Here is a 17934-nt window from a genome sequence, read left to right as displayed (position 1 = left end):
GCCGGGGTTGGGGGTGCGGCGAGGAGGGGGGCGCGGGGTCCTACCCCCTGTTGTGCCCCCCCCACACCTCCGGTTTTGGGGATCCCCTCCCGGTTTGGAGACCCCCCCCGGTTTGGGGATCCCCTCCTGTTTGGGGACCCTCCCCGGTTTTGGGGACCCCCTCCTCTTTGGGGACCCCCCCCGGTTTTGGGGACCCCCTCCTGTTTGGGGACCCTCCCCGGTTTTGGGGATCCCCCCCCGGTACCCCCAGCACCCTGCACAGGGAGGGGTGCCGGGCCCGGACACCCCCTTGGGGTGGTCCCAAGGACCCCTTAGGGCGGCCTTAGTGCGGGGATCGCCCCCCCTCAGCCTAAATCATTTCACCCCTGTCTGGCAGCTTCGCCAGTCGTAGCCTGGGTACGGAGCTGCGAGGCTCTGACAAGGCTCACAGACAGCAGCGAGAGCGAAAACAGAGGCAAATCTTTGGCTTTCCGCGAGCACAAGTCCATATGCCGCAACATTTGCCTTCGCAGAGCTAAATGCAGCTCGCTGGGTCTATCTGCTGTGCCTCGCTGCGAGCTTCGCTGGCTGAAATCCCTTCTTCTGGTCCAGCCTCGCTTCAAAGGAATCAGGCAATGAGATTTCTTTACTGGCCTTTGATACGGGCCGGAGCTGCTACTGACACAAGTGAGGAGAAATGGGGAAAGAAATGCACAACTAGTAAGAATTAAAATAGTGAATTTAATTCAGCCAGTTCCAACTAAATCGGTAAATCCCGTGGGGGGAAAAACAAACAAACAAACAAACAAAACCTGGCATGGAAAACACAAAACACAAGTTTTTGTTTGACAGCTGGCAGTAACAACCACATGAAAAGGTAATCAGGGTATTTCTGCCTGTTCTGAACAACACACGTTCTGAAGATCCCTTCTATTTTTTACTAGATTGATTGATTTTCTCTTTTTATAGGTAAGGACAGTAAAGGTCTACACTCTCTGATGCAAGCAGCAGTTTCAGGTGCCCACACTGAAATGTTTTAGAGATGTCTGATTTTCAAGAAGCATTTACGCCTGCTTAAAGAACAACCCAGGCCTTTTAAAAATGGATCAAATTAGCCCAGAGACCTGAAGAACTCAAAAAAAATCTATGTATTATTTTGGAAAACATAAGCCCAGCTTTCCCAGCAGTCTTACCTGGACTTCAGAGCGATACGACGTAAGCTGAAACAAGTCGCTGTTAACTCTCTCACTAGCTGGCGACGGGGGAGCTAGTTGGACTGCCTGGCTTAGTTTTTCTTAGCACTGAAATACTTTTTCCAATGCAATACCAAAAAAAAAAAGGTTTGTTTCTAGGTCAGGACCTCAGTACTAAATTTTAACCAGGAGTTGACAGTCAGATTTTAACACAGCCATAAAATGGATTCACAGTAGAAGCTCAAGCATTCTTTTTCTAATTAGAAAGCAGTCACTGAGCCTTGTGCATTTAAAGGTGAAAGCTATTTTTGACACAAAAATTAGCACGTAGTTCCTCTGTCTCCCTTCAGTTGCTGCTCTGGAAGCTGAGGGTGAGCAATGCAAGGATAAGCAGTAGGTATATACATGATGAATTTTGTAATAGGTAAAAAGGGACCTAAACTAAGTTTTATTCTGCCTCATGATAATGAGAGATTGAATTTTATACTATTTGTCCTAAGGAGCACTGGTTCAAAGGCCCACTGCAGCACTAAGAAAGGGACTTCTCAGAGGCATTTACAAATTTGAAGTGCCTTTTGCAAATACTGTTAAATCTGTGAGCTGGATAAACTAAGTCACTGAGAAACCACGGCAGGTGTCGTCAGGACCCTCCAACAAAAATCTGTGGTTTGCTTTTCGAGAACTCAGCTCCCACACGGGGATCCCAGGTAATAAATATTTTAAAAATCTGAGTATCGGATGCTTCGAAAAACCTGGCTGTTCTTTAAATCCGCATTTTCCCTCATTCTTTCTTTGGTGGGATCTAACCCTGACAGCTCTGAAGATTACCCACAAGCAGTTTTCAAAATACGATGCAGTGACCACTTCTAAAATAAAAGGAAGCAAAGAGCGAGCAGAAATTTGGAGGTTTATCACCACCACTAAATGCCCCTAAGTAATCCCCGGGCAACCCCTGCCCCTTTACGTGGGATTGGTACAACTAAACAGCTTTTTTTTTTTTTTTTCTTTAAACCTCTGTTGGAAAAACGCAAACATTAAATACTCCTCCTTCTGGCACTCTAAAGGGAGTCATTGTATGATGGGAAAGATCTTTTGTGAACAATGGCAAATAGAATTTAACCCATATGCTAAGAGTAACACACCCATTTTTCTCTCTCATCTGTGATCTACCTTGGGCTAAACAGAAGGAAGTTGCCAATTTACAACGCTCAGCTGTAACTCTCACAAGGGCAAGACGTAAATGGCCAAATCCCAGATTTCTGCTCACCCCAAACACCCTCTGGAAGTTGCGGGCATTGCAAATAAAGAACAAACAGGCCGAAGGCGAGTCGTTCACACAGTTTGACGGCAGCGTTGGTAGCTGAGCTGTAATACTTACTTCCTGCTGCCCACCTCTGCGGGAGCGCTCACCCCGAGGGTTCTTGCACAGAGGCTGGGTTTTTGTGTCACTGATCTGCCTGCTCTGCCTTTCCGCAGCACAAATCCTTCCAAGGCAAAACTCAACTCTGAAACTTGCCGTCAATGCTAAGCCGTTACCCTCATGCTGAATGCTTATGGAAACTTTAGAAGAAAAAAAAAAAAATAAAAACCCTATTGAGCTACTTGCAATCGGAGACCTGAATGGGCTCGACATAAAGCCCACTCACATCAGCAGCGGCAACACGCTTCCCTGGATGTTGGACCAGATCCAGCCTCAAAGTTTCCGAGAAATAAACCAGGCTGAGCCTATCAGCTGCACGGAAACTCGCCGGGTGTAACAGAAGCATCTGTTCTTCAGACCTACCATTTTCTTACAGCCTTCATTTCCCGGCGCTGCAGTGACACGAGTTGCCATATAAATCACCCGGTGCTGTTGTGTAACTGCACGGCGCCTCCGACAGCAGCTGGCCTCGCTGCCTCCTCGCACTGCAGGCGAAGCACGGATCAGAAGGTGGCCCGCCTGCTGTACCAACTACTTGACCAGGTAGCTTCGGGTTGTCAGAGCACAGCTTAATGTATTTCAGACGATGGCATTACAAGCGAAATTAACGTCTGCACTGAGACAGCTAAGGAGCACACCTCGGAACCGTTTATGCACAGCACAATGCAAATGTTTACCCAAGTACAGATGAAACAGGTTGACAATTAGCTAACGCGGCTTTGTGGACATAAACCAGGTACGGTCGAGCAGAACCAACAGAAAATAGAAAGGAAACAGCCCTTTTCCTATCCCCGGCTAAAAGCACCATGCTCAGTGGTTTGGGAAGTCTCTGTCACACCGAAAAATTTCCGTGCCGGTGTTTAATGTGTTTGCTCTACTGGGATAAAAATAGCGCCAGCAGGGCCCGCTAGCTGTGCGGAGGATCCCCTGTCAATACTACAGTAATTGACAACATACAATTAAGTCTCACACCTGTTTATTGTAAGTAATTCATAGATAACCACTTCTAGTACACATTTTCACATCGGCTTTTAACGCTTTTGTTTGTTAAGCTCAGGGACACCCAAACTTCACCTAAGGGTCATCTGCGGCTTGCCCAGACCCAGACCGCTATGCCTGCTGTGTAAAACTGGTGCAAGTTGGCATCGCTGGCGTGGGTGACGGAGATGGCCTGGGAACTACACGGCCCAACATGCATCGCCCCGCGGCGCGGGCTGCTCTACGCTAAGGGAGGAAGATTTTTTTTGCCGGGGTGCATTCAACTCGCATGCCTCGTTGTGGCCGGACCAGCCTAAGTCATGCAGCTGTCTGCACGCAATGCTCTACACAGTGCAAAAACGAAGACCTCTATACATCTGGAGTAAGAACAGTGGTAACAAAGTCATAGCTACATATTCTTCTCTACATTTTTGTTTATTGAGACAAACTAATTAAAAGGCACAAACATAGGGCATATGTTTACATGGACATTATAACAAACATATACATTAAAAGTGTAGGAATGTGTTTCCTTTCTGCTAAACAGAAAGTTCCTAAGCTTTTATATATACAAAAGTTGTACAATTTGATGTCCTAAAGTACAAAAGATCATTTATAAAATTATTTTACACTAAGCTCTATTTTTTTGTTGTTTTTGTTTTACTATGTAGTCCAAGCCCCTAGAACAGTTTCACGTAATGATACAGATACCTGTCACCTGACCCAAAGTCTGGCAATCACTGCTTGTACTGACACGGCAGGGTAGAAACGGAAGCAGTCCATTTTGACTAGTCAGTCCTGCTAGCACTCTGTGAAAATGCACACACGCTAATCTCCATAGCTTTCAGCTTCATTAAAATAAAAACATCTCAACTGTAATTTATTTTTTTTTTTAATGTAGAGTCTTGGTTTTAGGGTGTTTTCCTTTTTTTAAAAACAAAGTTTTAAAACGTGAATATGTGACATGATAGTCTAGAAAGTATATCTGTTTCCCTAGATTTTGCTTTCTACGTTATGTACAGATAAACAGGTTAAGAAATAAAAAGCACATGTAGCTTAAACATGTGTGACCATTTGTGGAGAAGTTCCGGGCTGGACAGCTCAAACCATCATCCCAGAACTCCCACAAATTGATAGAAATGTGTTAACACAATAGAAGAATAACGTAAAAATGATGATGTTTGCAAATATTTACAAAGTTGAACAGATTTGCACAACACTTGATTAAGAAATAGGGGAGAAATTAAAAGACGCTCTCTGCTTGTCCTGAAGGGGCATCCTACCTAGTTAGTGGTTAGAATAAAAACTGTATACAATTTAATATAAGACAAAACTTCTAGTGAACAACTAACACGTCTGTCCCCTGCTGTAACACCAGCAGGTTTTGATTGGGAAGCAGAGGGCATAAAAATCATACCCAGTGCCTCCAGAATCTTCCAGCTTAAAGCAATATTTCTTAAGTTTCAAAGCACTCCTTTTGCTCCTAGGTAAGAGTCCCATAGGGGTCTGACTGTTCAGAGACCATGTTTACATACATTTCGACTCCTCTTCTGTCAGCCATGGCTGTTTCTCACCAAACAATAACAGTTTTTTTTTTAAAAAATGTTGACTACAATGCTATATTCCCTTAGGGTAATATGTTGGGTAATATTTACATCTCCAAATATCAGGTCACAATCCCTATTATATGTTGAAGTTAGAATGATAAGTTATCATATGCTTTGCATATCAGAGCTGGTATCACCTTTCCCATAGGGAATGCTGCCTGAAATTATCATATTCCCAAAGGTAAAATGCATATTTAATCCAAAATGCATTTTTTTTTTTAAATGACAACATTGTAATGCATTTACTCATTTAAAAAAAAATAATAGAACAAAAAATAAAACAAAAACAAAAAACAAAACCAAAAAAAAACCATCAACACAGACGAAGATTCTACACTAGCCCAGAAACAGTGGACTTAATGACTGGCAAGTTAAAATCAGCCATCCACATCCAAGGGGTCTTTGCTAGTGTTTAGATTAAAATAATTTCCTAAGTTATTTGGGGGACAAAACATAAAACTGTTTTTTAACGACTTTCTTAAGGAAAAACAAAACAAAACAAAACTCTGGCAAATATGTATCTGCTCTAATTTATCATCAGTCAGCTAAAAGGTAAAACTTACTTTAAATGAAGTGCTCCAGTGAAACTCAAGGTTGAACCATGTGAGCCAAATCAACGGGGGAAGATGCTACTATGGTCTCTGATGGTGCATGTTGCCCCAGTGTCGTAGTTTGAATTTATTATTAACTATTTAAAAAAAAAAACAATAAAACAAAACAAACAAAACAAAACAAAAAAACAAAAAAACAAACCCCAAAAAAGAACTGCTGGTAAGGATTCCACCTTAATCCTTTTTAATACTGTTTAGAATTATTTTTTTTTTTTTACCAGGGAGGAGACGTGGGCAAGGCCTGGGGCAGGAAAGGCATGCTCTCTACTGGTCTCATCGCTATATTTAACGGACCAGCTAACGTCATCGGTGTGGGGAGGTTCATGGGAGATGTTATAGTGACTGGATGCGCTATATTCACTGGAGCGGTTACTGGGGTGGGTAAATTGACTGGTGTGGTGAGCGTTAATGGAGATGTCATGGATAACGGACTTGTTATAGTTACAGGATGCCCTAGGTTCATCGGACTGGATATATTAACTGCACTTGATACATTTACTGGACTTCTCATGCTCATTGCAGCTGCCACTGTGACTGGGTTTGTGATAGTCCCAGAAGCCACAGAGGACGTTATATTGAATGGAGTAGTAAGAGTCACAGGCGTAGTAGCAGCAGTGGAGGTTTGGCACAAGTTAGCAGCTTCTAAAAATGAGACATAAAAAGACAAAAAGTTTTTAACACATAAAAAACCATGGACAAGATTTAAAAAAAAAACTGAACAGAACAAAACAAAAATCAAACAAGTACAGATACAAATTCTGGAATCATTTTCTTTAGGAATTATTAGTAAGTTAAAACTGTTAACATTCTATAGCCTAAAGAAATATAAACTCTCATGCAGTTCATTTGAATTCAATATTTTTTTTTCCTGGGAAGTCAAGCGAGGTTGTCTTATAAAGAGGGTTTCGACGTTCATAAAAACAGTATCGTACAATCAAAGAAATCCTCCCAAGAGGAACATTATAAATAGAGGAGAGAGTGTACATACCGAATGGTACGTACTCTATAGCCTTCTCAAAGGTGAACTGACATTCTGTGAAGGTTTTAAAAAGTCATTATTAGGGACTGATAAGCAAAGCTCGTTTCAATATTTACCTGCTTATTTCAGTCTTAATTACTCCTACTAAGTCGTCCCACTGAGCACAGCACTTCTACTTAGCAATATTCACGGCTACCCAGTCAGTAGATTTTTCAACCCCCATCATCTCCTCAGCTTTCACACAAGCTACAGTCGCACACCAAGCTTTGGTTTGGTTTACTCTGTTTTGCAGTAAGCAGGAATTAAGTGCCGAACAAGGAAGACCCAGGTGGCCAGTGCCCGGCCCTGGTCCCGGTGGGGTCTAGCAGGGCTGGGCACTGGTGGAGCGGGCACCGGTGGTCCGGGACGCAGCGGAGGGATCACTAGGCATCAGCACCACCTGCCGGCTACCCAAACTAGAAGGCTCCAAAAACAGAAGCGGGCTGGTGGACGTGGGTAAAGGAAAGGGATGGCTGCTAGAGAAACCGACAAAAATATATTCTATGTCAACATTACGGCACTTCTAAGACGTGTCTTATTCCACATTTGTAGGGTAGGACACCAAGCTCAGTCTACACCCACGTTTCAGGAGGTAAGCCAGGAGCAAAGAGTCCACTCTTGCCACTCGGGCAATACAAATGTACCAAGACAGTTAACTTTGAAAGCAACATTAGCCCCACTCAAGGGTTACTGTTGGTTCTTCAAAGTCCATATCTAGGAGGGGTGGGAAGGAAGGGAAAGAGTAAAAAAAAAAAAAAAAAAAAAAAAAGTAAAAAAAAGGTGAAAATAAATAGCATTAGACTAAAAAAAAAAAAAATCCCATATAATGTTGTAAAGCCAAAACAACAGGTGGCACTAGCACAGGAGAACCAGCACGAAAAGAGCAGCACACAGGCACGACACTGACCGGGCTAGCTTCACCTTCCAAGCACTGTAACACACAAAGAAACACCCCACCCCCTGCCCCTTCCCCACTTCAGTTAAGTTAAACCAATATCATCAATTTGACAACGCTTTTCCCCACCCGCCTCCCTCGCCCACCACTCCGTCCAACCCCCCTGTTTTTGTTAAAGTACGTTCAATAACCTCAGTAAGAAAGGAAGGGAAGAGCAAACAAGACATAGGAAGGAACAGGCAGAAGAAAGTTACTCGGAGATTTTCTACATCTGACACTCGTTTGCTTTATCCATTTAGTGGCCTGATCATACCTAATGTCTGTTATTACTACATTTTAACACATTTTAAAACTGTTTCTAAACTGTCAAATCACAGAATTCAATTGGAATAACAATCAAGGAGAAAGGAGCTAGCAGCCTAATACACAAATAAGACCTAGAAAAGAAAAGAAAAAAAAAAAAAAAAAAAAAGGAGTGAAGAAACTGAAAGGAAGTTTAGGAGAAAAAGAAAAAAAGGTGAGTCAAGAACATTTATTACTAAAAACAGCTAGTGAAAAGCAGCAAGTGGTCACTAAGAACTTCTTCTAGAACATGTAATCCGCAGGAGACACATGACAGGCATTAGAAATCAAACTGTTGTGAAAAGAATAAGCTGGCAGTAGCGGGAAGCTTTAAACTACTCTACTCCAAACAAGACACTGCACTGAAGCAATCTATTCTTTACAAAACTGTCGCATTGACCAACAAAAGGAAGCTATTCGATTTTAGTTATGGTAGGATAAGCGTATGTAAGCTGTGTGCTAGCAACAATGAAAGGCACTATCGCTTATTAGCTAATTTTGTGATAAAAAGAGAGATGGAAGAGTCAGTCCTAGGAGTTTCAGAAGACTTCATGCAAATGCAATTAAGTCACAGATAAAGTGCATGGAATAAACTGGGAGAGAAACAAGAAAAGGGACACAGGAAGCATTCACATGCAAGGCAGCGATGATGCAAAGAGAGGGTGTTGTATGTGTGTATATATATACATACAAATATATATATGCACACAAGTTAACAACTGGTAAGTATGCATAAACACAGCCCAAAACCACATGCAAGTCAAAAAAAACACACTCTTGCCTTGGAGCAGATACAAACATCCCTTTATAATTGATGACTGCTACATACACATTTAAGCACAGAGACCAACGGGAAGTAAGTAATAAAGAGTTCATTTAACAGCTTCATTTTGGTAATGCTACCCTCCTTCTAGTTTGCAGCTATTACTTCTAACACTGGGAATGAAACCATCACGTAACCCATCCTCTTCTGACACCTGAAACTCCCCACGTAACTGTGAACTCAATTATCCTACAAAACCAAGACCGTAAGTATTGTTTCATTTTACCTTTCTTCCTTGCTTTGACGGCCTCTTCCCATAATCTCAGGGTCTCTACCTGCTTTCCCGGCCAACTTGTTACATGCTGCTGCTGCTGCTGCTGTTGCTGTTGTTGCTGCTGCTGCTGCTGTTGCTGCTGTTGTTGTTGCTGTTGCTGCTGTTGCTGCTGCTGCTGCTGCTTCTGATTGCTGGTCTCTTCACTCATGCATGCTATGCCAAGTAAGTAAGAACACAAATTCACCTTGAAAAGTTACTCTGTTTTCTGCTGAGATGACAAAGGCTTCTTCCAAAAAGAGTGCGTGGAATCTCGCAGGATTCCAAGAGGAAAATCACAGAGATGTTTAAAACCATATCATTAATCATGCGCTTTATAAAACTACTTTTCCGAGGTTTAAAAAACAAAATGTAAATCAGGAACATTTGGTTTCTGCCAAAAATGAACCTCCTTTCTCATTATTTTATTTGTATTTTAGGAAGACTGAAATAAAAGACTACAGTGAGTCTCTAGAACTCAAGCCAATTAGCAAATTCCTTTTTTTTTTTTTTTTAAACCTCAGCTACATTTTTCTTTTTTAAAAGGCCTTTTTTACTTTTTATTCCAAGTATGACAAAGTTTTCAGTTTACCTTTACATCACAGAACAGCATGTTATTACCCTCTGGCCACATTACAGCTCATCGTTTCCACCTCTACCAACTGCTGTAAATGCCTCGTATGAACTGGCTGGCGAAGCCAGAGCTGAAACCTTATACCTTGAAAAATATTTCACATCCAAATTTCGTATTAAGCTCAACAATCAGGCATTTTAGACATTCCCCATAGCAGTCTAGCAGCAAACCAATTCCACGTATGCCAATTCCTTGAGCTAAAGAAGATCCTGCTATCAATATCTATTTCTAACAGGCGTGAATTCCCACAGGATGGGTACGCTCGTGCACGTTAACGTAACCAAAGGCAAATCCCTTTGCAAACACATTGTTATTAGAAATGTTTTTAAAACGTTCACCTACTTTTATTGATGCCTTGTTTACAGGTATTACAGTTGATACTTTGGCTCTGCCCGTGTGTCTTTAAGTGGCTGGTGATATATGCTGCACTCAGAAGTTTACCACAGATATTACACGATACCTTTCCTTCATGGCGCACCATGTGTGTCCGCAGTCTGTCTTTGGTGGCAAAGGCAGCAGTGCACGTCTATATGAAGGACAACAATTACACTTGCAGTGCAGACAGTATCATTGCAGTACGAATCGCATGCCCACTGTACGCTTTACCCTCTCTGTGCATAGGGTATCTGAGGCACACTGACAACCCCAAGTTCTACTTACATGTATGAGAAACCAAAATCAAACTGTTGAACAGAGACTGAAAGTTATCTAGTTGCTAAATGGAAGCTGGCTTACGAGATGACAAAAATCATACTCTAGACTATCTGAGTGGTCTTAAATAGCGCGTTACCTTACCTAGCACACTGAGAGGTAGCTTACAAAAACCACCCAGAACAGGAAAAGTTGCTATCTGATACAACTGTACTGCACAAATCTGAACTCAGTATCTTAAATTGCTCGATTATTTCTGCTTCTATCCAAATCAAAATAGGGAAGCAAAACCTTTTTCTTATGTCATTTTTTTCACACAAAACTTTCATTTAATGCGATGAGTCACTAAAAACACAGGTTGGAACATGAATATATATTCCAAGCAAAACAGTTAATTGCTCGAGGGCAGTCCAGTTATTTCCCTTTTACTAAGCCATCAACTGACACCAACTTGTGTTCACGTTCCAGCAAAACAGCGGATCCAGAATCAACCATCCCAATCCATTTTTAATGGCTGTACTGAGGAACACACTGCACACCTTTCTGCAGTAGCCAGCACTGAGCTGAGGACACCGTTACAGTCCTCGTGCTAAGTTAAGCGCGTCATAAAGCAGCGTAACTACATTGTTCTCCGAGAAAGCAAAAAGCCTCTAATCTTCCTACGGGCGTAGCCACTGCATCCTCTTAAACTGCCCCTGCACCTACATCAGCACCACGGCACAGCTGATAAGTAACTCAGATGAGACTTTATTCCTAAACTTGCACTCCACAGAAAAGTCCAGGAGCAACCATGGTTCTGGGAAGATGATTCCCCTGAGGATCTAACTACACAACGAGGCATGGTTCTTAATAAATCATGGTAGCCCTTACTTGGCATTTGAAGGGTCTCTCTGTTGAGTGAACATGTTTAACGTGACAGCTTAGATGATCAGGCCTGCACAAAAGAGAGGAACAGAAAAGAAAATGCATACTGTTACAAACAGATAGCAGTGACATTTTTGGACCTTGCGACCCCCTGCAGCCCCCAGCCCTCTGCACAGCCAGAACTACGTCCCCCTTACCTACCCGGTGACTTTGGGCTAGAGTAACACATGCGAGACCCAAGCTGCACTTTGAAACCTAACCACATTCTTATCCACCTGGAAATTTGGTTGGACCTTGTGTATAGATGACAGGCCAACAGCTCTAGAGGTGGAAGTTTTCTGTCGAAGGCGCAGCCAGCAGCAGTGCAAGCTTCCCCGCAGTGCTGTCAGCACGCCTCAACTTTGCGAGGAGACGAGGAGGCAGCTGGCCTGCTGTGCCCCGCTCGGTCCCTGACCTCTGCCACGGCTGGTGAAGGGGCTGGGCCATCACCACCAGAGACACAGACACGTGTCCTGAGGCCGTGACGATGTTTCAAAACACTGTCACCAAAAAATGGGATGCTCTTGCTCACCGCCCGCCTGGCTCAGACCGAGACCCGGGCCCTAGAGGTGAGCAAGGCTCCTTTCCTCATCCCCTCGCCCACCTCCTAAGGGGCCTGCGCCTCCCAGCCCCTCGCTACCACAGCTCAGCCCTGCCTGGTTGTGAAAAGCCAATACTTGAGCTCGCCTGGGATTTTCTACATGGTACCTCGAGAAGCCTTTTCCACAAACACCACAGGTGTAGGGTTTCGTGATGCCACCTTCGTGAGACCTCACGTGGTAGGTCATGCGATCCTTTCTCTTGAAGCGCTGATTGCAAATGGGACATTCGAAGGGTTTCTCATCCGAGTGGGACAGCTTGTGCCGGTTGAGGTGGTACACGTCCCTGAAGGCCTTGCCGCACATCTCGCAGGCGTGGTTCTTCTTGACGGGCTTGCTGGGCTTCTTCACCGTCTGAGTCACTGACATGGCCGTGGCACCGGCGCTGCTGCTGGGGTTGGTGGCGGAGGAAGACGTAGTGACCGTGGACAGGATGCCCGCGATGGTGGAAACCAGCGAGCTTCGGCTGTTGTCACCAGCGATGGTGGAGATAAGGGGCACCATCGTGGTGGGAGTTTTCTTTGGCCGTGACACTAACTTTACGCCCGTGTGGCAGGACTCGTGGCGCCTCAGATGGTAGCTGTCCCTGAAAGCTTTGCTGCAGTAAGTGCACACAAAGGAGGTTTTAGGTTTTTCCTTTTTAATCCCAACAATAGCATCCTTTAACGTTTCTGCTGCAGGCTGAGGTTTCTGCGTTATTGGTAAGGGCAGAATCGGCTTCTGATCGGGTGGCTCAACAGCAGAGCTCAGGAGCGGCAACAAACTGTTCTGTGCTGCCTGCTGTTGGTGGTGTGAGGCTTCGTGTGCCTAAAACCAAACATTCACACTTAAATTCTACGGCCGGGAGCTCGCTTCGACGCGCTGAGCACGTTTACAGGCTATGGGAAAGCAAACTCTAGCCTGACAGCCAGCGACGCAGGGCTGCACGAGGTTAGGGGATTTTCCTGTGCGGAGGGTAACGCCGCTCGTGCTTTCGACGCGCACGCGGCATGGATCCTGCGGCCAGCAAGCGTGGCAAGGCGCACACCGGAACAATCAAACACTGAAGTTTCCGGAGGGCACCGTTTCTTATGGAAAACAAGGAGGCGCTTGTCAGATCTTTCCTCCCGTATCGCCTGATCTTTACATAACAGATAACTCGTTTTACTAACGATCGTATCAGGTGCCCCGGCAGGGCTATCTTTGGAGCTTATGAATGTACCGAGGGGGAGTTGCAAAACACCGCCCCGCCTCTAAACCTAACCCGGGCTTACTGCACGCCGGGGATTAGGCTGCAGCCGCCCAGAGCCGGGATGCGATAAGCCACCGTATTTAAACACCGTGCTCAGAGCAGCGTGCTGGCACCGAGACCGAGGCAGCTCGGGCAGGGAGCTGCCTAACGCAGCGCTTCTATGCCCGGCAGGCCCCCGGCACGCTGGGTGCTGACCGCTTGGTGTCTGGCAGCCAAGGAGAGGTCTCCTCTCCACCGGCAGGGTTCTGGGACGGGAGGGAAGCTGATCAGTGAGCTCTGGGAGGTGTCTGGATCCCGGGGAGGACCTCCAAGCTGCTCGAGGACAGCTGATATGGAGAGGCTGGGAGCTACAGGAGCAGGGGGAGAAGCTGCGGGGAAAAGGCAGAGGGAGACCCTGCAAGTACCAGGGTAAAGACCCCTCGGCCATGCTGCAGCCACACAGGTTTAAGTGCTGCTTGTTCTGAGACAGAAAACGCCGTTCTCAATGTTCATCCTGTCAGAGCGGGACAAAACCCTGGCCGAAACACATTTGAAGTGGTTCAGAAACCACGCAGACCAACCCAGCCTAATGGAGCATTAAAATAAATCACTCTGGCACCTCCAGCACATCTGCACTCGAGACGTGCCTCGGTCCCAGCAGCCCGGTTTGACCCCGCTCTGGCTGTCAGCGGGGCAAGCCAGGTCTGAAGCCGAGTTTGGGGAGCTGGCCTTCCTCTCAGAGCAGCACCGCCACCTCCCAGGGCTTCTTCCTACAGCTGCCTTCACCAGGCCCATGTGCCGCATGGCACAGTGAGGCTGGGACAGCCGGGTGAAACACTGCCTGCATGCAACCCCCTTCATGTCTACGTTTATTTTGGCTGAGGACAGGCACTTGTACGAAGCACACCCCAGCTCAGGCTCTCCCTACGCTTGGCATCCTTTCGAGACATCAGGATGTCCCGAAGCGGGCTCTGGGACTTGTCCTCAGTTCCATCCTGTCCCTTCGCCTCTCACAATCCCGAGCGGTGGCTGCAGTGCGCCCAGCCGGCGTTTTATCTGCCCCAGCTCCAGGCAGTCGTGCCCCGCTCTGCCCAAGGCACCTCGGCTACTCCTTTCTCGGGAGCACAGTGCTGCTGATCCTTGGATAAAAGCCACCGGTGGCTACAAACACGGACCCACGTGGGCAGGAATATGTGCTCCATCACACCACAAGCCTAGCTGACAGGAAAGCAGCCCGGGTTCGGCATGGCAACATGGGACAAGACTTGCTGGAATCGTTACGGCCTGGGACAGCCCGGCCACTTCTGTCTGCACCTGCACCGGAGTGCAGCCGCACCGCTGCAGCCACCACAAACACCAGCCCATGGGGCCATATCACAGCAGCAGCTGCTAAAGAGCCCAACAGAGCTCTCCTGGAGGCTACACTGCCGAGCAGGGCACGGCTCTCTCTTCATCCTCTCCTGTAAACTTTTGCCTGGCTCGAGCGACAGCTGCGGATTTTATCCGCCGGGGTTTCTAGAGCGCGGTGGTGACATCTGCGTCGCACGGGAAGGAGCAGAGCACGCACCGGACACACCGGCGGCGCGGCGTTAAGCAAGCTGTGTACTTGGGTACAGTTTTAATTTGGAAAAAAAAAAAAAAAAAGTGAGATGTTTTACAGCCAATTTCCAATAAGCACTAAACAACGCTGTTAACTGCATCAGACGGCACTCAGGAGCACCTAAGGATAGCTCTGGAGATACAGTTTCAAAGGCGGAGAGCTGGCAGATCGGATAATAGGGAGCCCAAATCCTTTGGACAAGGTTCAAACTTGTGCAGTCGATGGGTATTTTTAAGCCTTGAAGTCTCGGCAGCACTCGGAGGTACCGAGGCGCCCGCTCCCACCGGAGGGCTGCGGGACCAGGAGGGCTCCCCGGCTGCGTGCTCGCTCTTACATAAGCCTGCTTAGCGCGGGTCCCAGCTCAGCGGGGTGATTTGTCAGCAGCGCTCTCAACAACCCCTTCTCCAACACCACCGCTCCTCACTTTCCGAGGCCTGCATGAAAGGCTTTTTAAAAAGGATCAGGTGTTTGGTTTTTTTTAATTATTATTATTATTTTTTTTAATCTTGCTGCCCGAGAAGGGAACGCAGCACCTGCTGCACGCCTCTCGCCAGCCGTTTTTATCCAGGCACGGCACGGTTTTACTTGACCTAGCACTAATGTCAAGTCAACAATTTTTGCCAGATTCTGATCGCCTGGGACAGGCTCTCATGCAAAACACCCTCGTCTATCACCAAATCTTTCTTTCCTGGGGGCAGTAAATAAGAAATCCGCAATTCGTGACCCAGAGTGGTAGGACGTGGCACCACCAACTTCCAGTGCCAGAGGCTAAAAGATTTTTGCACTCAAGCCTTAACGCGAGAGCAACAAATTAGCGTGAGTCATATCTTGAATACCCTGTTTGATGGATGATTCCTCCCAACACCAACAGATACAACTTTCACTTTCCGAGCAGATACTAAAAGCGGTTTCAAAACAGGCATTTCAGGGACCGGCAAGATCCGGACAAGCACTGCTTATTCAACATTGTAATCGTTTCTTTCAGAAGATACAATCCATCAGCACGCCACCTAAGCACGACCCAGTAACTTTATTTGGAAGGAGCAGTTTACAGTTACACATCCCATCGCTACTGAGACCGACACTGAGACATTGAAACCTCCCCTAGAAGCAGTTTGCCAGAAGTTACAGTTTTACACGCTGGAAATTAACCTGCCCTTAGCAATCCTGCAACAGCTGGAAAGCACGTTCAGTAAAAGCCCTTAAAAAATAATTTGCGTGTGCATTCGCCCACTTGGTTTTGTTATTTAACTGATGGCAGGGAAAGGGCTGCGAAGGGGGGGGGGTAAATTCACTTTTTGTTACTCATTTTAACTAATCTTTTGGATTTTGGCTGTCGCGCTGTTGGTAAGAATAGAAAGAAGAAAAGCTGAGGAGCGGAAAGAAGAAAAGCACTTTCTAGTGCTGTCTGCTGGGTGCATCAGGATGCTCCCATCCTAAATCCTCGGCTTTAAAGAAATGACTCGAGAAACAATACTCAGCATTTATCGGGAGGCCTGAGAGCTTTATTGCTGAGGGGGGGGGCACGAGGAAAATTTCCACGTCACAGCTCCGTGGAGATGCTTCCAAGCCACACAAAACTGCGCGGTGGCAAAGCGCGCTGCCGACTCCTAATGAGAAGCAGCACGGCACAACCCGCCACCGAAGCGGAGCGGGGCCCCCGCCGCTCGGAAACACAGCAAACACAGCAAACACCCCCAAAAAAATGAGGGCAGGCGGCGAGGAGCTGGCCGGGCAGCGCCTCGGGACAATCCTGCCCCGAGCGGCTCAGCCGGGTGCCAAAGGGAAGCCAAAAGTGCCCTGCTCGGGGGGGATCAGGCGCTGGGCTGGGGGAAATCAGGTGCCTGGTGGGGACAAGGATCAGCTCAGCCCCGGTGGAGGGAGCAGGGGACATGGGGGGAGTTTTTTTTTTGTGGGGGGCCCTGCCCCGATCCCTTCGCTCAGCCCCGGCGGCGGGCGGTGAGTAAGCAGCCGGGCGCCGCTGGCAGGGAGGATTGTTTTACCTCGGGAGAGGTGCTGTGTGCCTGCCCGCTCCCGTTCTTCATTTCTTTCTTTTCTTTCTTTCTTTATTTATTCCCCCGCTCGCACATTGCAACGTTAAATAAATAAATAAATAAATAAATAAATAAAAATAAAAGAAGAAAAAAATAAAAAAGAGCAAAAAGAGGTGAAAAACAACGCGGTAGCGGGCTGGTAAAAATAAATAAATAAATAAATAAAATAATAATAATTAAAAAAAACAGCCCGGGAAGGGGTCGGGGCTCGGGGAAGCGGCACCGGGCGGGGGGGGGTCCGTGTCCGAGCCCGGCCTCTCCTCCCGGTGCCCGTTCGCACACAACGAGGCTGGGGGGGGGGGGGGGGGGGGTAGAGGGGGGGACGGCTCCATCCCTGCGCTGCCTTTTTGTCGTGTTTTTATTTTATTTATTTATTATTTTTTTTGAGGGGGGGGAGGCCAAAAAATAAATAAATAATTAAATAATTAAAATAAACAAACTAAAATAAAGGCCGTTTTGTCTGCCCGGGGGAGGGAAAAAAAAAAAAAAAAAAAAAAAGTTAAATCGATCCAAAACGCTGCTGATGGCCACATCCCCCCCCCCCCACCCCATAACACACACAGCCGAGGGGGGGGGGGGGGGGGAAGGCGGGCGGGAGGCCGGGCGGCGGCGCTGAGTGACAGCCCCGGCCTAGCGGGGAGCCCCGCGGCCGCTGAGGGAAGAGGAGGAGGAGGAGGAGGAGGAGGAGGAGGAGGAGGGCGGAGGTTGTTGTGTGTGGTGTGGTGGTTGGGGGGGGGGGGGGGGTGGTTGAAGGGGAGGGGGGGGGGGGGGGAGTGTTGAGAAAGCGGCGCGGCGCGGCGGGGCCTCACCTGAAAGAGGAACGCGGTCCAGTTGGCCTCCATGGCGCGGGGGCGTCGCGGCCTGAGGCAGCGGGGTGGGTGGGTGGCTGGGTGGGAGGCGGCTCGGTGCGGCGCGCTGCGGAGCGGTGCCTCGCTCCCCCCCCCCCCCCCGCCCGCCGCCCAGCCCAACCCAGCCCAGCCCGGCCCAGCCCTACAACCCCCGTGCAAAACCCAGCGCCGGGGGGGCCGCAGCTACATGGAGCCGACAACAAAGCGGCGGCGGCGGCGGCGGCGGCTCAACATGGCAGCGCCTGAGCGGCCGCTTCCGCTAACCTCCGGGCTGCACCACTGCGGCCCGCAGGGGGGAGGCGGCGGCGCCGCGGCCCGG

General features: G+C 47.4%; 1 protein-coding gene and 1 long non-coding RNA gene across 3 annotated transcripts; one reads left to right on the top strand and one right to left on the bottom strand.

Annotated features, from left to right (window-relative positions):
* The first annotated feature begins 195 nt into the window (after positions 1-195).
* LOC311421219 lies at positions 196-4372 on the top strand. The gene is made up of 2 exons (XR_014684752.1): positions 196-1879; positions 2357-4372. It is a non-coding gene; the product is annotated as an uncharacterized lncRNA (long non-coding RNA).
* Positions 3987-17725, bottom strand: VEZF1 (vascular endothelial zinc finger 1). Of its 2 annotated transcripts, XM_084492856.1 has the most exons (7): positions 17577-17725; positions 12013-12710; positions 11272-11335; positions 10093-10276; positions 9093-9293; positions 6777-6821; positions 3987-6430 (listed from the first exon to the last, which is right to left on the bottom strand). In XM_084492856.1, exons 1-7 carry the CDS (start codon positions 17607-17609, stop codon positions 6003-6005), a joined length of 1653 nt encoding a protein of 550 aa, XP_084348982.1. In that variant the 5' UTR covers positions 17610-17725; the 3' UTR covers positions 3987-6002. The 2 variants fall into 2 exon arrangements, with proteins under 2 accessions (XP_084348982.1, XP_084348983.1); XM_084492857.1 differs by lacking the exon at positions 6777-6821.
* Between the last annotated feature and the right edge of the window lie 209 nt (positions 17726-17934).

The sequence above is a fragment of the Aythya ferina genome (genome assembly GCF_964211825.1).
Source record: "Aythya ferina genome assembly, chromosome: 19".
Classification (NCBI taxonomy): domain Eukaryota; kingdom Metazoa; phylum Chordata; class Aves; order Anseriformes; family Anatidae; genus Aythya; species Aythya ferina.
The sequence above is the reverse complement of the archived record's forward strand: the minus strand, read 5'-3'. Positions and strand labels throughout refer to the sequence as shown.